The 23,499-nt window shown below is 47.9% G+C and overlaps 1 protein-coding gene across 1 annotated transcript in view; it reads right to left on the reverse strand.

Annotated features, from left to right (window-relative positions):
• LOC8024019 (heat shock 70 kDa protein 1A-like) overlaps positions 1 to 23,261 on the reverse strand; it is a 58,971-nt gene extending 35,710 nt beyond the window's left edge. The window contains exon 1 of the mRNA XM_029972157.2: positions 23,054 to 23,261. Within this exon, the coding sequence (XP_029828017.1) occupies positions 23,054 to 23,261 (208 nt within the window). The remainder of the gene's footprint in view (positions 1 to 23,053) is intronic.
• Positions 23,262 to 23,499: the final 238 nt, after the last annotated feature.

The following is a 23,499-nucleotide window of genomic DNA, read 5'->3' on the forward strand; positions in this document are numbered from 1 at the left end:
TTACTGTGGCTTAGCTTGAGCTTGTAAAAACATCGGTTTTGTGCTGCTTGCGACCCATATTTCACACCAAAGTTTGTACAATTAAGTTTTTCCCCTCGCCTTCCCAAAGGCACCTTTTGTTTCTAGAGTTTTTTCCCAAAAGATCCTCAAACAAAAGGGGTTGTTTTACGGAAGTAAAAATTACCACACTGAGGCGGAACGCAGAACGGGAAACGATACACGACAGCAGCGCATACTTCAGTGTCAAGAAAGTAACAAATAGAAGAAAATGAAAAGTGGACACAAAAAGAAGACATATTTCTTTGCTTGTAAATTTGACAAATACTGTAGAGTTTTTTTTTTATTTTGTCGTCCGTCTAGCATTTATTGCTCTCGCGAACCCTACCTGTAGCCCAACAAAATAAGCACCTCTCGAAATGCTAACAAAGCATCCCCCCAAAGTTGAGTGCCTTTCTGAACGGAACCTACATCAAGAAGGTACGACTAGTGCCGTGGCTCTTACATGGGCTCTCTTTGTTATTCATTCCCTCATTTCCGTACCCGAAGTTCGGTTATAGTCAACTCCCCAAAAGGGAATATGAATTGTAGTTAAACGATGCGTCTAAGATTCACCGCAGGACATGATATTCAGCAATGTCGCTATAACTGAAGCGACATCTTTTTTTTTCTCCAGAAATGTTTTTTAACATGTATCAATGATGTTCTGCTCATTATACATGAACTGCATTGAATAGCCATACGATGTTTTTTTTTCGTTATGTGCTGCTGCGCTCTAATAAACCATTCTGGTAAACCAGATTTGCGCAACTGTTTAACTCTGTTTGTCTTGAGGTCAATACAAATTACGCAATCTGCAAGTATTTTCAAAGGTAATTGAATTACATTTCTAAGTACTTTTCCTCTACTCAGGATACCTTACAGTGAAAGTATCTTGAGTGGTATTTTAAATACTTTATGAAGCAGGTATTTAGTCACTTAACTTAAATACTTTTATCGAGTATGTTGTCGAACACTGAGATAGACCTATGCGAAATGCAAAGCATTATCTAGTAGGGCGCCGAAGAACATGCTCCGTCTCACCAGTTGGCGAGGAGGCGCTCGCATCGCCGAAGTGATCGGACGGGCACCGCATCGGCTCCGGCCTTTTCGGCGAGTTTAACCCAGTTAGAACTTTTCCAATCCTACCCAATTTTGTGTCGTGCTCCGACAACATCTCCGGTATGCCCTGAAAAATTTTCGGTGAGCTGCCGGCCGTTTTTCGAACTTTTCTCAGCCTGCTTCCGAATCCAACCGAGGCGCGCCTCGCTAAGCCTACTTAGGCATCGCGCGGATACGCCTCCACCGGCGCGCCCTCCGACCGGCCGCAAGGCCTTCCGGCCCGTCGCTTCCTTCGACATGGCTCCCAAATTCGTTCAAGGTCAAGACGGCTGGCACCATGCTGTCTCCCAGGTACAAGCCACGCTTGTTTTACGCCCCAGCGACCACCTTAACCTCACCAAACATGATCCCTGCCAGATCCACACCGCGCTCCGCACCCAGGCCGCCCTTGCTCCTGCCGATGCCAGCAAGTTCATGGCGCGCGTGGACAAATCCAAGAACCTCGCTTTTCTGCTCTGCCTTGACTCCCACGTAACCCAGCCCCTACAGGAAATAACCAGCGTCGATCTCGAAGACCGTCGCTGTGGCGTCACCATCTACCCTGCCATTCCGTCCAATACCTGCAAAGGAGTTATTCGCAATATTCCCGCTGGGACAAGCCCTGAATATCTCATGCGCCATATGTCGACGCTTCGCCCCGAATTTAAAATTCTCGCCGCACGCATGATGGGCCGGACGACCACGGCTCTCATCACCTTTCACGGCACACACATCCCGCATGAAATCTGCTATGCCGGTGGCATCTTCCGCTGCCGCCCCCATCGCCCCAAGGCCCAATATTGCCACCGCTGTCAGCAGATTGGTCATCGGATTGACGTCTGCACCTACAATGCCCGCTGTCCGACATGTGGTCAGCTGAAACCTGACGACGACAGCCACACCTGCTCGGCGGACCCGGCCTGTCTCCGCTGCGGTGGCCCGCATCGTGCTGACGACGCAGCATGTAAAGACAAGCAGGCTGCCAACACAGCCGTTCGCCAGCTGGCTTACAACAAGCGCATCGCTCAGCGCAAGGCCGCCCTCAAAGCTGAAGGTGTGGCAGCGGCAGCGTCCACCACAGCTCCTCCCAAGGCGCCATCCGGGTCACGCAGCCACAGCCGCAGTCGCACCCGGTTCACCATCCCTTCTCGCCGCAGCCGCAGTCGCACCCGGTTCATCACCCCTTCTCGCCGCCGCACCAGCTCTTCTCCACGCCGGACCCACACCTCCAGTGGGCGCAGTCCTGCTGGTACCCGGGGTCACAGCCCTACCGCCCATCAGACCCCTTCTCGCCTACCATCCCACCAGGTGAGCCAGCCACTCCCACACACGCCTGAACACGCACGCAGATCACCTTCACTCACTTATCGGGACATCCTCTCCAACCAACCTTCAGTCCCGCTTCACACCCCACCCCCTCCCTCACCCCTCCCCAGCCCAGCTAACACAAGCCTTCCCCACCCTTCTCCTTCTCCAGGTGTCAAACGTAGTCGTCTCTCCGACCAGGAGACCTCCCCTTCCCCCGCTCACACCCTTTCGAATGCGGACCAATATGTTGATCTTTCCAATCGCCTCGAAGAATACGCACGGAAATTTGATGCCGCCATATCACACCTCCAGCAGCAAATTACGCATCAGCTCTCCCTCCTCCACGAGCAGCAAGCCATTGTCCAGCAGAAACATCAAGAAAACACTGACCTTCTTGCACATTTCTCTGCTGAGCTTGATCGCCGCTTTCAAGAGCAGACTGAGCACTTTAAATCCCTCTTTGCGACACTTTTATCGCAAATCCCCTCGACTCACCCTCTTCCCCCTGAATCCCCCCCTGTATAATCATGGAAGAGTGCATACACATTTTTCAGTGGAACTGTCGCGGTTTCAAGAGCAAGCGTAATTCCTTCTTCCTGTGGCTCCAATCGCAACCTCAGCTACCTGACATCCTTCTCCTTCAAGAGACAGGGCTAAATCCTACTCTCTCTGGCTATGTCACGTTTCAACAAACTCCCTGCCTTGCCACGCTCGTTCGCTCAACCCTCACGGCTAATCACGAACACGATACTGCCAATAGTCTCACTGTATCGATTCCCCTTAAGCGCGGCTCTCTGCACATCAGTAATGTTTACAGTCCTCCCCGGAATACCCTCCCGGAACTTAACGAGCTTCTGCATCCCTGCCGGGCTAAACGCCGCTTTCACCATATTCTAGCAGGTGACTTTAATGCCCCACATCCCGCCTGGGGCTACACTCGTGTAGACAAGAAAGGCCGTAGGGTGCACTGTGCACTACAAGAAGCCGGCTACACACTGCACAATGACATACATGAACATACCCGAATGGGTAACTCTGTAGAGCGCAATACCAACCCAGATCTCACCTATTCTACACCATCTCTTCATCTGCAGTGGGAACATACGCAAGAGTATATGGGCAGTGACCACGCCATCCTCCACCTTACGGTATCTGAAACTCCGAGACGCATCAGATGGAAACCCATCCGCATAATCGATTGGCATAATTATCGGCAAGACCGCAGCGACCCCCCTTTCACAGATATACCTACATGGACACAGCAACTTACACACGCGCTTGATCAACGCACCAAGATCCTTGCCACCAATGAAATTAAACCTCACATCGACACCCACCTCGCGCACAGTTGGGAAGCACGTGCTTCTCTTCTGAAGCGGTGGAAGCGCTGCAAAACGAACCGCAAGCTCCGTGCCCGCATCGATCGCCTAAATGAGCACATCCAGCAATACTCGGATCAGCTCAGTAGCGAACATTGGAATGCCTCTTGCGACGAACTTCAGAACACCCTGAATACTGCCAAGACATGGCGCATTCTGAAAGCCCTCATAAATCCGGATTCTACCAAGACCATGACCACACACAAGATAAACCGCCTCACTAACCAGCACACGGACCCGGATACACTTCTGGCTGCCATAAAGGAACTTTATGTCGCTCCTGCATGCCAACCGCGGTATCCTAACTATGAAGGCTCTCCTCATACTGGGCTCGATGAAGAATTTACCTACGCAGAGCTACGCGCAGCGCTCCGTCAGTGTAAAGGCTCCAAAGCTACAGGGCCCGACTTGGTCACCACCGCCCTTCTCCGGAATCTTTCAGACGCTGATCAAGATCATCTCTTGCATTCCATCAACCTTGTGTGGACAGGCAAACTGCCGCTCTGTGATCTGTGGAAAAAGGGCCACATGATCTTCATTCCCAAGCCTGGTAAGCCGGTGGAACTCCCGAATCTTCGGCCCATCACGCTCACCTCCCACGTAGGCAAGGTTATGGAGCGCATGGTCCTCCATCGCCTCCAACAACATCTTGAAGATACCCAAGCACTTCCTCACTGTATGATTGGCTATCGCTCACATCTTTCCACCCAAGATACACTGCTACGCATCCACGAAGAAATCTTGCAGTCACCTAGCACAGCCCAGCTAAGAGCCATCCTCGCTATAGACCTCACGAAGGCTTTCGACTACGTGGACCATGACGCTATGCTCTCAGAACTCGCCGACACACAATGTGGCTCGCATTTGTATAATTATGTCCGGAACTTTCTTCGATCGCGTACGCTCTCAATTCAAATCGGCGAACACAAGCTCGACGCGGTCCCTCACCCACAGAGAGGCATCCCTCAGGGAGCGGTCCTGTCTCCAACATTATTTAATCTTGCTATGCGCTGTATCCACCGCGCCCTCCAACCCCTCCCTGACATTCGGTACTCTCTATACGCTGACGACGTCACTATCTGGATCAATCGAGGCAGTCCTGGTCACATCCAGGATTCTCTTCAAGCCGCCCTCGAAGCTGTTCATCACGCAGCCCGCACTATTGGTCTCGCTTGCTCGGTCGAGAAAACTTCCCTGCTCCTCATCCACTCTCGCCACTGGCATCCCCCTCAAGTGACCCTCCAGCATGACACCCACATCATTCGCCCACAAAAGTCCCTCAAAGTCTTGGGCCTTCATATACAATCCGATGGGGGAGGCACTACTGCCGTACAGAACATCTTACGCCAGGCTGCACCCATCCTCAACATGATGCGCCGTGTTACCACACGCACCAGGGGGCTCAAAGAACAAGACCTCCTTAGACTTCGCGATGCCCTCATAATTTCCCGCATTCAGTATCAAGCTCCCTACGTATCCCTCACACGTACTTCAGAACGCAAGCTCGACGCTCTTATTCGTAAGGCGACTAAGATCGCCCTCGGGCTCCCCCTAACCACTAGCACCACTCGACTGGTTCAACTGGGCGTACTACCTACGGTCTCCGACATTATTGACATTCATCGCATACATCAGCGTCAACGACTCTCGCTAACTCCAACAGGTCGCCTCATCCTGCACGAGCTCGGCTATACACCCCATCCAACCGGACCTCAACCCACTCCCCTAGACAACACGATTCTCCAACATATTACCGTGGCCCCGATTCCCCGCCACATGGACAGGGATCGAAATCCCACTCGCCGTCTTCTCCGTGCGGCATACTACACGAGGAAAATCTCCCGAGATCCCGAATCTCATCACGTATTCACCGATGCAGCCTTAAACGACACCCTTGGTGCATTCGCGTACATCACTTCACGCGGCACTGAACACTCGGAAACGCAGCGCTGCGCTTCCCCGGTCGAAGCAGAACTTCTCGCCATTGCACTTGCTGCTGCCAACAACTCTTCCCCTGGCCGTACCACCCACATCTACACGGACTCAAAGTCGGCCTGCTCCCACCTCGCTCAGGGCCTCGCATTCCCTTCTGCACTTCCTCTCCTCAACAATGTTAGAGGATCTCTTCATATCCACTGGATACCTGGTCACGCTGGCGTTGCCGGGAATGAACGCGCTCATCAGCTTGCCCGCGAAACGCTCCTCCGGGCCCCTGCTGACGCTTGTGACACAGCCCCTGTTCCTCCTCCTCCCCTCCCCACCCTAGCCGACCTTCTCGCCTCTCGTTGTACCTTTCCTCCGCCCCACACCCAGCTCACTCGTCGTGAGCAAACACTCATTCGGCAGGCACAAACATACACACTTCTCACACCCGCTCGACTCCACCTATTTCGCCGCTCCTTAGGTGACCCTCTCCCTCTTTGTTCCCGCTGTCTCACCCCTTCCGACCAGGACCACTTACTGTGGAACTGCCCCCATAACCCGGCACAACCACACACTTACACCCGGGAGTGGCTGGCTCTTGCGGTCAGCCTCGATCATCAACGGGAACTGGCGGCCCACATCAACAGGGCCCTCAGCGGCTGCCTGGACTGAGACGGCTGAATCATCCCCACCATCATTTTTTGAATAAAGTTTCTATCTATCTATCACCAGTTGGCTTCGTCGCCGGGAAAGGCCAGGGCGCAAAAGCGTAGTTCTGAAGAATCCTCCTCTCGCACAAGCAATCGCGCATAGAATGCGCTATGAAAACCAGGCGTTATTTCCTTTTTCAGGCGCTCGAGTCCGAATTTCGAGCTGAAGGGTACGTCCGCCATGTGGGTTGCGATGAGAAACCAGCGACAGGCGGGGCAATGATCACGTACATGAGCAAGTAGAGCGCAAAACCATACTAACCCTTAGCTGGCCGGTGTTTTTCAGAATCGATGACGGTGAGCAGTAGGCCACGATTGTTACCGACATCGCTACGAAATTGAAAAAAAAAAACAGCAGAAGAATCTTGACGCAACAAAGATGGCAACGCACAGATTGTTGCCAGACGTTCGAACAATTCCGCATCGGATCTGTTGAAGTGGTGCATCACGTGACCAGGAGGTGTGAAGGCGAAAGAGGGGCAACTTGGGAGGGAGGAAGGGCACTGTAGGATGGTAAGGAAAGGAATTTGGAAACGAAAGCATGGGGAAGGGAGGGAAAGAAAGGTAGAGAATGGGATTAGGTGGGAAGGCGGGGGGGACGAGGGAGAGGGAGGGATGGAAAGGACACTCTAAGAAGGGGAGGGATGGAAAGATAGAAAAAAGATAAGGAAGGAGAGGGTTGGAGAGAAGGAATCGGTGTGCCACGTGACTCAAAACCGCTTAAATTTAGCTAGGAAACAAAATCGTTGTTAGGTCACGTAACATCATGTCATGGGACGTCAATTTCCCACGCTAAACTTAGCGGGAAAATTAGAATGGTGTTTAGGTCGCGTGACGTCAATGTTTCCGCGATATCTAGCGGGCAACCTAAATTGGTATCTGGGTCACGTGAAGTCAATTTTCCTGCTAAATGGGCATTCACATAAAGGAGAACTCCGCGAACGGATGTCGTGATGTCAACAGCCCGCGAAACTCCGTCCGCAGCTCTAGCAGTCACACGGACGGCGAGGAGCGGCGGGATTGGATTAGATTGGATTCTTCTGGCTTCCCCTTTCTATCGGGTGATCACAGAAACTTTGGATTCTGGGTCTAGTCAGTGGTCACCTCTGCCACCTCCCCTTCGGCTGTCTCTTCCCTCTGCGTCTGTTGTAGTGCGACTTGAGCACACTCCACCGTTCCTTCCGCTCCCCGTTGCGTGTCTTGCAAAAACACCTCCGGTCCACTCCGGTCGTTCCCCCTGTTCCCCCAGTTCCTCGGGTGTATCCTGATCTTCGCCGGCGCTCCGGAAACCCAGGGCGACCGACAACGTCGTCATCCATGGCTTTGGCGTGATACGTTGGCATCATAGCACCATCATAGCACGTTGTCTCCTCCGTCAGTCCACAAGGCGAGCAGGACTTGTCCAGCCCCTACGTGAATTTGGCTCTCCAGACCCAAGTTCGCAGGGTTCCGATCCGGGCCTCCGCGAGAAGCCCACTGCCCCTCGAGTTGTCATAACACATCTCCTTCTCAACTACCTTCTTTTCCGTGATGTACAGCCCAAGGGAAGGTTTGCCATTCATTCTGGTCGTCCACCTTTTCGTCTCTGCCGCCCGTATGCTCTCCCGGATCTCAGCCGGTCAGACTCTGCACCTGCCGACACCCTCAAGCCAGTTCGCCGAAATTCGTAGCGCTGCCGTAGTCCTTGCACATGATGGAACCATCTGGTGCCTCTTTCTCTCTCTCTGTATACGATGCAGCGCAGCGTGAAGTGCGCCCAGTCGCTTTCCGGCAATCCGTAGAGACGGCTTTCGTAGCTCGCCTTGGATGTGGCCTCTCTCTCCTCAAATCTAGACCAGCCTAGGACCCCTGGGACTCCATCGTTGGGCACCGCCTTCGTGACCGCCAAGACCATCCTTCTCACATCGCTCTGTTGTCTCCCCAGAAACTTCCTTAGCAGTCATGCGCACGGCGAGGAGTGGCGGGGAGCCGTGAGGGGTATTAGTGTTACCAGACGATTATAGCGGTCGCACTCTCGACAACAACGCAACGGTATGCCGCTATGGCAGCGGCGCTTCTAGAAACGGATGACGACGGCATTCTACAAGATGATTCAAGGAGAGGCCAGGCTCTTTAAATCGACCGCAAAATTCGGTTTCTTAACCTATCGCGCCACGACTTTGTGCAGCGTTGCCCACAAATGGTGCAGTTTTTTTTTTTTTTTTTTAATTTTACAAAGAGCGAATTTACCTGAGAAAATTTACCCCCCCCCCCCCCCCTCGGCCAGCTGCGCGTGCGGCATTACTCTCCCCTTTAAAAGTGCGTCGCCTCGATGCAGCACAAAACAAAACAAAGCAAACAAAAAGAACGGTGTCCATTACGCGCTGGAACGTCGCCGGTGCTGTGCACAGTCCGAACGACATCACTTTAAATTCGTACAGTCCGTCCGGCGTGACGAAGGCAGTCTTCTCACGATCCCGTTCGTCGACCCTCAATCTGCCAGTACCCACTTTCAGGTCCATCGACGAAAAGAACCGGGAGTGGCGCAGGGTTGGGCAGTATCGCGATACAAATGTATCGCGATAGTATTTCAGAAATACATTTCGTATCTGTATTTCTGTATCGCGATACATATTTTTCGCCGGTATCTGTATTCCTGTATCGGAATACATTTGGAATGCTCCTGTGTATTGCAATACAATCAGGGTGAAATGTATTTCGTTACATTTCTTGAAAAATACTCCCCCCCCCTCCCCCCCCCCCGGAGAGACAATCCAACGCATATTTTTTTTGCTAGGGAATTACCATACTGACCAAGGTTCCTTCCGATTCTCCAAACTATTTTCCTATGCGTCCTCTTCTCATTTCTGAGAAGTGTTGCGTAGTCGGGGACTCGAACTAGGTGGCGTGCCAGGAGTGGAGTCAGAGCATCTTCTGCCGCAGGTCCTCAGGTAGGAATTTCTTGAGTTATTATTTGCTGACATCCAATGCCCGCTGCTAACCGTCTCTCTTGCTTTAGCGTGCGCAGTACACCCGGCCGGCAAAGCTGACACAGTCTGTAGCAGCAAGAGCCTGGCGGTGGTTGACTTGAAATAGTAGGATGACTCACGCAGTGAAGTTCAATACATATTCGAAGGCGCCTGCGGCTGCCCCCGTAATATTAAACGGCCTAAGGGTACGTCATCAGCCGACGTGAAAGTAACCTGCTGCTCTGGTGATCCGAAACCCAGGAAGGAAGTCCTGTGCCAACCCAGACTTCGTACACCTGCGACTCGTCTCGAGCTCGCTATTTCTCGGAGAGCTCCCACTTGTGCCGGCAATCCACGAAGTCTCTATTTGGAGTATGCAAGACCAAACTTGAGAACTGCAATCCATGCGTCGGTGGCAGAGGGCCGACACGAACGACCTTTACAACAGGGATGCCACCGTATCGTTTTTTTTTCAACCGTAAGAGAAGATAAGACAGGTGTTCCAGGTTGCTTGGGGTAGTCCACTATTCTCGAAAAATCCTAATGACACTGCCTGCTGGATCTTCAACGAGGTAACCTACAACGAAAGTATGTATTGTCCTTTCATACAGCAGCGTGCTAAAGTTTCATGTTCAAGGCCACACCTAAAGATAAAGAATGCCAGTTCATTCCACCGTGACGTCATGTGATAAATGTTGACAGGGGCGTCCTTAGTGAACAGGGGCGTAGTGATTTAGGATGACATATAATTTATTTAGAGGTCGAAGTCTCTTCGCATCCCTCATCAGACAGACAGGATGTCAGGGAAGGGACCACGGTCAGTCTTTGATGGAACGTTCTTTTGAGCCCACTGAAGACTCCTCGTCGTCCGAAATCACTACCTTCAAGGCAAAGTGCCAAGCCTACGGTAAAGGAATTTCAGGATCAAAAACTTCAACCTCCAACTTCAAGCTTCATCTCATTTGGCGTCTCAAACAAATTTTAAAAATGTATTGCAGTATCAGTATTTCTGTATTTGTATTTCTGCCCTCCCTAAAACGTATTCCTGTATTTGTATTTCCAAATACTTTTTGCCTCTTTTTAAAATGTATTTCCGATACGTATCGCGATACACTTTTACAAATATATCTCAGTATCAGTATTTTAGCTACTATTTTAATGTATCCCAGTATTTGTATTTCAAAATACATTTTTGAGTATTCCTGCCCAACCCTGGAGTGGCGCAGTCGGTCCAGAGTGTCGTCGATTCGTGGCAGCGGGTAGACGTCCTTTTTTGTTACGGCATTTAGTCGACGATATATATATATATATATATATATATATATATATATAGTCCACGCAGAACCGGAGAGTCCCGTCTTTCTTTTTCACCATGCACAACTACCGGTGATGCCCACAGACTCTTTGAGGGCTGGACGATGTCGTCGTCGAGCATTTCTTAGACCTGCTTCTGGATGACTTCTCTCTTTTTCACAGATACACGATACGGCGACCGATGAGCAGGAAGTGCGTCGTCATCAGTAATAATTCGATGTTTCGCAACCGTCATTTGGCGCACCTTTGACGACGTGGAGAAGCACTCACTGAACTCGGCGAGAAGGTCACTGAGTTCTCGTCGTTGTGGGGTAGGCAGTACTGGATCGATGTCAAACTGCGAATGCGCCGTCGTCTCATGTGGCCCCGAAGAGATGTCTTCTGCTATTCCGGCGATTGCGGCTGAGTTCATGAGTTCCTCGGCGTGACCCACGGCCGTGCCTTTCGTAAGGTGCTGAGCCTCCTGTCGGAAGTTTGTTACGAGTGCAACAGTGTGTCCGTCTTGGAGCCCCACGATGTCTCTTGCGACGCCGATCCCTCTTCCTAGGAGCAACTGGAGGCTTCCCTCGAGCAGAACGTCGCCTCAGAAAGCCCCATCGATCCCGATGGGTACGAGAACACTGGACCGCGGCGGTAAGTTAACGTGATTTGCGAGGACTCGGACCGCGGATTCCTCCAGCGCTGGAGCAGGTTTTCGTAGCGTCAGCCGGTTTTCTCCGAGGTCGATGACGGCGCTATACTCGCAAAGAAAGTCCATTCCTAGGATAACGTCTCTCGAGCAGTGTTGCAGTACGACGAACTTGACAGGGCACGTCTCACCATGGATCTCGACGCGAGCAGTGCAAATCCCGACTGGTGTGATTAGGTGCCCATCGGCGGTCTAAATCTGTGGGCCTTTGGAGGGGAACGCTGCACGGGCATGCGGTACCCCGCACCTCCACCAAAATATCACGAATGACGATTGATGAGGCAAAGAAGAAACTAAACGTTTAATGGGGCGAACTTGTGCCCCAAAACAAAAAGGAAACAGAAGAAAACAGCAGAGCGTCGCGGGCGTCGGTGTCGGCGAAACTGCAGGATCGAGCGCAGGGGCGAGACACTCTGGCTCGCCACGCGAAGCCCCTTATGTACGTACACGCGTGGGCTTCTGGAATAATCGGCATAGAAGGTTCGATGCGTAGAACATTTGGGCCTGGAACAAGCAACATGATTCTCGAATTTTCAAGAACACTATATTGCAGGAATAAACAAAAAACACGCCGCTCCCAGGAATCGGACCCTAGCTTTCCCCGCGGGAGACAAGCGCTATAGCCATTAGGCCACGCGCACGGCCTATACTCGGCCAGCTGCGCGCGCGGCAATATGCTCGTATATTTTGTGTTATTATGCTTTTCCCCCTGACGTTTTATGGCGATTTCTTGGTTGCTTCAAACAACGAATCACTCGGAAATGAAAACAATGGGGCACCTGGAAGAAAAGAGTACTCGACTTTCAAAACAGGCTATACGCCACACCCGAATAAAGTATCCATGGGGAAAGCAATGTGCGTATGCTCGTAGCTATGATATTCATTTTTAGTGCTCGTGCTATTATACTGAATCAGCGTGCTCGCCCGGATATCCTAACTTAATTCATTTTGAACGTAGGGATCGCGCACTTAACAGATTTTTGGTTACATTGATGCATTTTTTGCTGACAGCTGTATATTTGCATTAAAACAGTAAATCTATTGAAGCAATGGTGAGGGTGCAGGCTAGGTGGTGTAAATTGAGCATAGTTGTAAACCCGAGACTGGGGATACGGACAAGGGACAAAACACAGAACGACACGAACGACTTCGTCCGTGTCGTTCTGTGTTTTGTCCCTTGTCCGTATCCGCAGTCTCGGGTTTACAACTATGCTCAGTAAATCTAGTCCTGTTTGGGAGGTTATTCTTCACGCCTTTGTGCCCTGGACAGTGCCGCACAGCGATAAAAACTCGCCTGGAAAGGCTCTATGCGCGCAGTGCAGAGTACTGGCCTCTGGGACTGTATACCACACAATGACGGCCGCAGCCATGCCGGAGCCGCACGTGACCACTCCCAGCGAGTGCGCATAGTTTGGAATCGGCGCCGCTAGATGGCGCGACATCGCTAATAGGGTCTATTGGCTACGCGCACTTATTATCATCGTCATTACTCCATCCGATGAGACTCACGAAGATGTGGATTTCTTTGCAACCCTGATATTTTCCACATTATGATCATCATGAGCTGCAGTCTTCACACTCGTTGGACAGGACGGGGTCAGGGGCATGAAAAATTGCTTTTTATCCAAGGAGCGAATTGGAGACCTACGTACTGTAAGTGTGAATCATGTGTTTTAGTTCTGCGATCGCCGAAACGTTCACTCTTGCTATCACACGTTATACCATATTTAGACTATCTACACTATTGTAAATAGTCCTGTGTAGTTACGGTTTCTATTAGGTGGCTATATAGATCAACGCGCTGTGTACAAGCAAGCCTGTGTTTTTCCACACCGGCTGTGGGCACTGCACGTGCGTACAAACCAGTTTTGCTTGAGGTGAAGCGTCTGCGCATGCGCCGTTTCAACAGCAGTGCCACCGCAGCGCCGTGACGTCATAGCCACGTGTGGGTGTGGATGAGACGTCGAGCCACATTGAAAATTTGTTCATGATGTGTATCAAGTGTCACGGTGACGCCATTCCTGCAAGCGTTGAACCTACACTTTAAAATGAAGTGGAGTAGTATTTCCTCCCTTAAAAGAGGAACTTACGTCTCCCCTATATTTCTCCATCAAAGGGGGAAAGTTCCTTTTATAAAACGGGGAGGAAATACTCTCCTTAGAAGGGAGGAAAGTTGCCACCTATTTCTGCTTGCGGAGTAAATTTGCTTCCTTAAAAAGGAGGAAAACTGCTACCTTTTCTCTCCAAATGAAGGGGACTTTTTCACTTCGTATAATTAAGATAGCGTGCACCATTTGACACCCAAAACGGCACATGAAAAAAAGGTCGAAGAAACGCCAATTGTGTTTTTTTGTTTTTGTAATTTCCTCTGACGTCCAAACGTTATATTTTAGATACACATACATCACTGATCACGCAGAATACACGGAACAAAAGCAGAGTAACCACCGCACAGCAGCAATAATGCAACGACACTGCCTTTAGTGAAAACTAATACGTTTGAAATATATCACATTCTAAATTGAGTGTATTTGGAGTACAGTTCATAACTGTAAGTACACAAAAAGGACCGAAGATATACACTATTTTTTTTTTGTTTACTTACTAGTAAAATATATTTCTGAAAATCTTTTTAAATGCCATTATTTAAACTACATTTTAAGTTCCCCTGATGCGTTCTGAAATATGTAAATACCAAAATAGTAGGCGCATAATACTTTTCACATAGATTTGTTAAAATATTTATTTAATTCATGCAAAATATACTGTAACCCTTAAAAAAATGCAGCGATCAAAAATATGCGCAGAACACTTAAAATACCTGGAAATCCTAAATACTGTTGGGTTATACTCTAAGTATCGTTTGACTGCAATAGTCAAACAATACTTAGAGTTTGGTAGTTTGACTTAAACTACCAAAGTATCGAAAAGCTCGCCTATCAGAATTTCACTTTAAGCAGATGTGGAGTACACTGAAATGTTTTTAAATACAACATATTTGATTAGTTTGTCGATTGGGTTGAGCAGCATCCCACTGATAAATCAGCCCAGTTTATGTTATTGTCTCCTTTTTTATCAAGACACACCTGATGAGTTTCTTGCGCACCAATCACAAACGGGGATTGGGAAGTACAACCACAACACTTGCTGATGCTGGAAAGCTTCAGCAAGTGCTGTGAGCAGATATTTTTGGCGTGGTCGTGCTAGCACAATGTTAGTTCACTGAATGTGTATACTCACCATTGTAGATGATGTGAGTAGAGATTTAATATAGTGACGTTAATGGCCATATTAAATAGTCAACTAGTTAAGAAAAGCAAAATAACAATTTAAGAGTGAAGAAACTGCCTTGAATCGCTTCGTCCTGAGCGGTGCTATGCAGAGAAGCAATAAGATTCCTTCTAGGAGCCGTTTTTGCGGATATTGTTTTTGAAACTGCGCCTAATTATTATTAGTTGTACCAATGCTTTTTATTAAGAGATATCGTCCACAAACTTCAAAACACTGTTTCCCTTTGACAGACTCCTTGTGGAGACGGTCGAATACCTGGAACCTTAGTAAGTGCAGAGGGTCAACGGCCAAATGATTCCCTTCAATACGTTGGCTATATAAGGCTCTAGAGCAGTCAACGGGACTGTGATTCAGGTGTTCAGTGCGTCATGGTGCTTGTGTTTGTGTTCGTTTCTAATATGAGGGGGGGTTGCCAGGTTAGGCTAGAAATAGCCAAATTGGGCTAGTTTTATATTTGCCGTTGGCGGAAAAAAGTGGTAGTTGGCTATTTGGCTAGTATTGGGCACTTTCTGAACCGTGCTGGGCACGCCAGAATGCCTCAAAGCATTTAAGTTTATAGGTTCGAATATGTTATTTTTATAGTAAGTTGTGTAAACATTTGGCGCTTCAGTCTCTTAACTCTGAAAAGTATGCAACAGCAAGCAAATTCTTCTGCTCTTTGCTCACCATTCTTTACCCCCGAATATTGTCCAAATGCAAGCGCGTGCTGTTATTCCTCCATCTCAACCAGGGATGGCGCCATTCCTTGCGGCCCCAACAGTACCACCTGTTCTGCACATTCTTTAGGTTGTCTGTTGATCGGCGTGCACATATACTTTGTGTTTAAATCTGTATAGTTTTTCCGTGACGTCGTTCTGGTCAACATGCCCCGATACTAAGCATCCCATTAATACAGTGGAAGGTATGTTGCTTAGGTTACCATTGTCCAACGCTGCAGTAGAACGCGTGTTCAGCCCCCCCCCCCCCCCCAGGTCACCCTCACAAGAACGGACTTGCGAAACAGGATGTCGATGGAAACGCTGGCGAACATTTTGTCTGTTAAATTCGAACTGTGGGGCAAAAGCAATGCTGCAAGGACTATGGTCCTCCAGATGTTTTTCTGACACTTTTTAATACCGCAGTGATGTACCCGTACTCTGCATGCCGTTGGTTCAGCGAGCTAGTGGTGTGAATATTTCTATTTGATGTATAAAAATGCATTATGTGTGTTTTGTTCTTAAAATAAACATTCCGAATAGTCAGTTTTTCTTTTGGCTATTTTTGGGCTACTTTTCTGGATCGACATTTGGCTATTTTTGGGCTATATCTCGTAGAAATTTGGCGGCTCAGGGTACAAACACCTGGCAAACTTGAATTGTGTGGTTGTGGGATGTATTTAATAGTGCCTTAAAATACCATAGGAACACCATTTACTAACAAAATCCAAAATAAAAAAATATAAATTGTGTAGCCAGTTTTTTATACGCAAATGGCATCTTGATGCGGAAGGAATTACATTTTTGGTATATCTAAAAATGCCCTGATTAATATTATATGATAGATTTTGAATACCTTACGCGCGTATTTCTAATGTGGACAAAATAATACAGAATAAATGCAACATGAATATACATATTGAATACATTTCAACCTCGTTTCAAGTGCGGCCTTTTTTTGCTAAGGGTGGACTTCTGCCCTTCTGTACGTATGCCAAGTTTGCACTATCTTTATATAGGGCAGTCTTATTTTTGATCCTAACTTGGCCGGTGGCTGACATCTTTTATTGCAAAAACACGAAAAGGCGGAGCAGATATTACTCTATTTAATCATTTCAATTGTCTCCTGGAATAGCCCCAATCTCTTATTTCAACATCTTGATAAAAGCCAATGTAGATTACTAGGCTAATTAGCACAACTTTATTAAATATTTTTCAATAAGTTTGGTGAATCATGTTGAGAATGCAGTGTTGAAACGCAGCGCACTTGTGCTGAACATTGCAATGAAGTTATTGCTTGACTGCAATTATCAGCACCACTGTAATCGATTTTCAGTTTTGTGGCACAGTCATTTATTTTAATTGTCGCTCAAGCATTTGAATAGATTTTCCAAACAAACAATTTTATTTGTTTTAACAATATTGGTTGTAACAGCAGATAATAAATCTTGGGTCAGGCCTTGTCGCCGGAATTACAGAAATTTAATATTTTTATAGTTTGCTAACCTAAAGCGTTTTTTTTTTAGAAAACGTAATGCTAGCAGTGATAAAGGCACAGTTACCATGACTTTGGTATCCCACCAGAGAACTAAAATGAGACTGTATTTGGCAATATAATGCATCTGCTTGAAAACATCACGTTGCTCAAGTCAAAGAATTAAAAAGTCTTCGTTGAGAGTTTTCGTAAATCGTCTCGTCGCCCCCGCAACTCCATACGCATTCCGTTATGACCTTCGCTATATGTACCGTAGTGGAGCCGCATTTTCATGTTTATGTAGAATGTTTACAACCCGGTGCACAATATAACGTTACGAGAGCTAACGCAAGGCCACTGGAGACTATTTCGGACACTAAAGCTAACAGAAACGAAAGGTTTCAACATCAATTGTAAGTAATCTTCTATTCATGTCGCTATCTATATATAAAATTAATTTATTATCCAATAACCTTATGTTCATCCTTGCTTCTTTTATAAGTACCTCCAGTACGTCTGCGACCTGTAGGCGTTGTTGATCCTGGGTTGGCTTGTTCCTGTTGTCAGCGTTGTTGGCGTCGGGTTTGCTTGGTCGTGTACAGACGCGCTCGTTTTTCTAAACGAGGGGAACCACGCGATAATGGACTCAAACAACCGCATATTTTTTTGTTGTTCTTCGTTGTTTTTGCTGGTGCGTTATTTGCTATATAACAAAAAATGCAGTGCAAACTAAAAAAACAAAAAAAACAGCGCTGAATCGTTGGTTGAGATTAATCATGCGTTCCTTCAAGACAGCGGATCCGCCCTTTCTCCCACACTTCGGCCCGCAACCTGTATGGAACGTCTGTACGACCCTTTCTTCCAAGTAGGCTCTTCCCGAATGAATAGTTGACCTCGTTTTCCGGATCCGTTGTTCGTTCCTTCAACAAACCGCCGCTTCAGTGTCATTTTTGGTGTGGGGATGGAGTGTTCAAAAGATGCGTGTTGCCCGCAAGCCGGTCGTGGTCTCGACGTTGACGGACTACAACGTGTGTCGGACGCAGTTTGTCGTCGCAAGGCAGTGCTCGTTCTTGTTGTCCTGTTTTACGTAGAACTGAAGTAAACGCCGCACGAATTATCTTTCGTTGCTTGGTATCTACGCTTGAATTTATGAGTATACATTTCTCGCGAAGGTTCCGGGAGTAAAAGCGTTGCTAAGTTGACTCGAATAGAGCAGCGATCTTGGCAGCTATGGGAGCACGCTAAAAAGTTCCGAGATAACGACGATTCACTTTCCGTGCCCCACTTGTCATGTAGCAAGTAACGCGACGAAAGTTGCCGTATTTTGGCATGTCAGTGACAAATCTGTACTCCTTGCAGCAGCAAGGTTTCCTCTACCATGGGCAAGCGCAATATCGAAGCGGGCACATTCGGCGTTGTTCTCCCCGAGAAACACGCCTGGCTATTTTGTTAAACTAGCATTCCTCCGCTAGCACCGCACATGGGCAATAGTGGGATTGCTTTATCGTATAGCGTAGTGGGAGAACCAGAACAATCTACTAAACGTCTCTATTGTTAATATGCGCAAGATAGACTGTGCCTAGTGCAACAGCAAGGAACGCAATTATTATTTATGCGACCTAACTTTGGCGCATCATTATAAGATATCTATAAGTAAGTAAAAAGGAGCCAAGCACTCGAGTTGCCGTCAGTGCCATTGAACATGTTCGCGGCGGCGCAAACGTAGAGGAGGGAGTTTTCGTCCCTTTTTTAAGCGCCTCCAGACGGTGCTGCGTATGAATGGGTGAAATAGAGGAGCGGGAGCGATTTCCTCCCCTTTCAATGGCAACAGCAAGGAACATCTTTGTTTTCTCCATTTCTCCTTCTACTGTTTTGTATGTGTGTGTGTGTGTGTGTGTGTGTGTGTGTGTAGCTAGCATAAAGCAAAGTTCGGAAGATCTGGAAGCCTTTGAATAGACCGATCTCACCAAGCGTTCGACGCATGTGCGAGGCAGCCATAACTTTAGTTCACAGGGGTAATTCGGAAGTGCACGAGACTGTTCGTACCCTGCACGCGCAGAGCTCCAGCGAGGTTGTCGCACCCGCAGAAAGACTAAAGTTCCCTCGATGCATTGCGGCAGCGGTGGCGTAGTCAAACTGGCTGGTGAGATCGGTCTCTCCTGCTGAGGTTAATATAGTCTTGCAAAATAAGATCAGCGGTAGATGCTACGCCTTCAAAGCGAGCTTTCCAGGTTGCATACCACTTCGGCGAACGTGAAGCCAAAAACGCACTAGATGCTGCAGACACAGCATCTAGTGCTTCTATTCTGTTGCAACAAACTGTGTGAAAAAGGTAACCGTTCTACGTACGGTGAAGCCTACAAAACGCGCAGTTCATTCTACTTGCCCTTCGTCCCTCGTGTCGGCAAGGCCGTAATAAGAGATATAGACTAGATCGCACACCGCACTCACTAAGAATCACTCCACGTTTTTTTTATTGTGAATTAAACTTTTCAGAGAGGCGTGCATATCTTCCCGTTGCTTCTTGCAGGAGCGTGGCTGGTTTCGCCGCAAAATGGCCCAGTCTTTGAAACAATCTCGAGGGTGAAGTTTGTTCCTACGAGGTAGTCACAAAACTCTTCACTGACCCATACGAGAGCCAAGCCCCCTTTTTCTATCTGGGCGTATTGACGCTGAATGTCTGTGAGGACACTCGAGGCGTATACTATCACCTTGAGCGCTGTCCTTCCTTCTGATGCAGGACAGCACCCAGGTCGTTCGCAGATATGTCTGCGGTCGCAACGGTTTTTCAGTTTCGATCATAGATGCCTAAAGCTGGGTCTGATGAAAGCATTTCTTTTCATTGGTCGAAATCGAGCTGTTGAAGTTGATTCCACATAAAGTCTTGCTTCGTGCTTAGCATCGACAATAGGGGTTCCGACATCTGTACAACATTGGGCATGGAGCGTGTAAGATACGTTGCCATTCTCATGATGCGTCGCAACTCATTATTCAATGTGGGATGTGGCATACAAACAATAGCCGACAGCTTTGCTGGGTCTAGTTGGACTTCATTGTTTTCGATTAGGTGTTCTAAGAAGGAAATCTTGACGTTGAAATTACATCTTTCCATGTTTAGCGTGATCCCTGCTTTAATTAAGCGCTCACGGACTGTCCTTAAACGAAAATCGTGTTCATCTTTTGTCGATCCCAAGATTAGAACGTCGTCCACGTGGCGTGTCACTCCATAGAGGAACAAGATGTCCTCCGCCATTTTTCTTTAAAAATCTGCTGGCGCCAGAGAGGTTCCATTAAAGGGGTATCCACACGAAGGAGAAATCCGCCACTTTCCTCCGCGGATCGCGCATCACGTGAGGCATACGTCATCCCTTTTTTGACGCCTCGCGGCGCGTTCTCCTCCGTGGCGGAGGCGCGGAGGCTTTGTGCCGACAGCACGAAAGCTCCGCAAGTGCACGCGGCGGAACCGCGGACGGAGTTTCCCGGGATGTTGACGTCACCACATCCGTCCGCGGAGTTCTCCTTCGTGTGGATACCCCTTAAGCAGCCTCTTAAAGCTGAACCTTCCAAATCATGTTATGATTGTGGTCAAAGTTTGACTGTTTTTGCTTAGCGAGATTGGACGAAATTCCAAGTTGGCATTGATTCTTTGAGAATATGATTGCTTTGTTTAGCACCCCCAAAGAGTGTTACATGGTAGGAATCGGGTGCCATTTTATTTGAGCATATTGACTGAGTTGTGTGAAGTCAACACAGTTACGTATGGCTCCCGAAGGCCACCACAATCGGGACGCACCACTCTACTGGTTCAGTCATTTCCATTTTCTTCAATTTTCCATCTTCTGCATCAAAATCGGGTGCCTGAAGTTTGCGCCTTGACGGGTGAAGTGTAGTGTCTTCAAAGGGACCTCTGAAAAGGCCTTCCGGGATCACCATTTCATCAGCACCATGGCCGATATCGACGAGTACGGGGAGGTTTTGAACAAGTACTAATACCTCCCACTTTGAAGCTTAATTATGCGAGGCTGTGCCAAGAAATCCTAACTCCCGCTCATTGTTTTTACTTGTTGCTCAGGTAGGCTCTGATACCTTTTTAAGTGTCTCTCAGAGAGAAATTCTTTATCCCGCTCAGCAACAATCTTGACATTAGACGTCGACCTTCAAACAGTCATAATGTGTCCTCTTTTCCCACAACTCCAATAAATCCACAAACCCGGCTGGGTAGAGTGCTCGAGGGCGTGATTGATGTCCACACTACGGCACAGGATCGTTCTAGATTCTGGGTGCTGGGCTTCTAAACTCGCGCCGAAGTTCATGGAGCGCACCGATTAGACTCACAACGATGACTTCGCGCTTTTATCGCCGATGTCCAATCGGCGCGTTCCGCGAACTTTTGGCACCAACTTTGTGTTTGACGACTTCAGGGCCCCTGCACTGGTAACTTTGTGTCAACATCCGTTCCTCAGCCACTGCAGCTTTTGTGGCACAGTATATTTTCGTCCGGCATAAACTTCGCCTGCTATAATGCTCTGCTTTCTGGGCCCCTATATATTTCGTTTGCTGACGGACAGTCTCCAGTTGTTGAGCGATTGTCAGTGCCCTCATTAAGTCCAATGTGGAGTCCAGTTGTCGTCTTCCTAAATCCTTTCTGTCTTGCAGGCCTACCACCTAGCAACCTCTGGTAAGTTCTTCCTTAGTTCACCCAACCTGTAAATATCAACTAAATTCTAGACTCCAGAGCATACAAAGCCGTTGCAATTTTTTTCCAGGTTCACATTCTCTCTGAGTTCGGTTGTTGAAGCGTGCTCTCTCAAAGATTATGTTGCGTCTTGGAAAGGAATAGCTATAGTAACAGGCAGGATCACTTCGAACACTTTAGCGTTTGCGGGAGTTAAGTTGAACGTAGTAAAGATGGCTCCCGTTTGTGCTCTCATTAAGCAGACATCTGTGTGAACTTGCTCATTCTTCGGCTTCCTCTTGTAATTCCGAGGTTGTGCAGTACTAAAGAAGATGTTTCTTCTATCCGGGCCTTTCGTAAGGAGTGGTGAATGTGAATGGCTCGATTGAAGTTATTTAGAACAAAGCCATAACCTCATGACTGCGTACCTTGAGGTTGACAGGTGAAATTTTGTATCAGGAGCTTTTTGCGGTTTCTTCGTGTTCTGAGAAATCCCTTCTGACACCATGTTTAAAAACGGCAACCGTTCTATGTTGGGTCACGACCACAAAGCGCACAGTTTACGTCATCTTTGTCCCCCGTGTCGGTAGAGCCATCCCAAGAGATGAACTATGTCACACCATTAATTCGCGGTCCTGAATTTCAGTAGATTTGTTATGTTGTCGCTGAACTTAAGGCGAATAAAATGAGAGCTTTATCTTTTAATGCGGTATCTGTGTTCTTTTTACGTCTTTTGCGTAACCTCTGGCGAGCACCAGTGGTTTTTTGTTTTAATATTTTTCGAATGATGACCTTATTTTTTTCTTCTTGAAATTGTGCCGCCCAGGGGCTTCCGCCTTCAAGTATCACGTGCTCAAAGGAAGAAAAAAAGCGTAATAAAGTAATAATAATAATAGTTTTTATTCACCATATAATTATGGTGGGAGCTGAGGAAAAAAGCTGTCTGATCAGCTTGACTGGTCCTCAGCCCCTTTACAGATACCCAGAGGTTGCAAAAGCATACACAAGAAATTATATAAAGTGAAAAACAATAAAAGCAAAGAACAAAGAAAAAAACATTTACGGTTGAATCAGTGTAATCAGATAATTACTTTGATAGAAAAATATCTCCTAATATCAAAACAAACAGCAAACAAAACACACCAACGAGGGAATCAGTGTAATCACGTAATTACTTTGATAGACAATATCTCCTATTATCATACATGCTACAGGATTGTTTATCAAAATTATACCGGGTCATTTTGTTCAGAAACGTTGGCAGTGTTTTTTTTAATTATCTGTAATCCATAGTGAGTACAATATGCATCTACTACCCAGAATAGGAATGATAAGCTAGTTAAAACACGTCGTATAATGGGCACGATCCCTTCCTTGCCTATTGGCAACCTAGTAGAGAAAAGCTTGAAAATGGTTAAATTTTTCCTTTTATACTGCCAACATAGTACCCAATTTATTATGTAGCTCAGAGCCCATAATTCAACTCAGCGTGCTCAAGTTGTACCACTCACCAAAGATGGTGTTGGTTGGGTTCAGCGCCGCCTGGCCCTTGGCCGCCTCCCCGATAAGCCTCTCGTGCTCGGTGAAGGCCACATAGCTGGGCGTGGTACGGTTGCCCTGCTCGTTGGCGATGATCTCCACCTTGCCCTGGCGGAACACCCCGACGCACGAGTACGTGGTGCCTAGGTCGATGCCGATGGCCATACCCGCTGCACTCATGGCGCCACTGCCACCCCCGGCCCCGTCCTGCACAGCTGTGCACATCGAAATGTTTAGGTATTCGAAATTGTTTAACGCACTAGAGCCTTTACGCCCTAAAGAGTGTAAATCAGCGTGTCCCAGGACTGGCGCCCTAACTGCTGGCCCTATGGTGTTAAGAGGAACACCCTAGTAACACCTTAAGGGATAGCACCATAGGGCTAACTTAACACCCATAGGGTTTAACCGTAACACTCTT

Source organism: Ixodes scapularis, unplaced genomic scaffold (genome assembly GCF_016920785.2).
Source record: "Ixodes scapularis isolate PalLabHiFi unplaced genomic scaffold, ASM1692078v2 PGA_scaffold0__279_contigs__length_252992795, whole genome shotgun sequence".
Lineage (NCBI taxonomy): Eukaryota > Metazoa > Arthropoda > Arachnida > Ixodida > Ixodidae > Ixodes > Ixodes scapularis.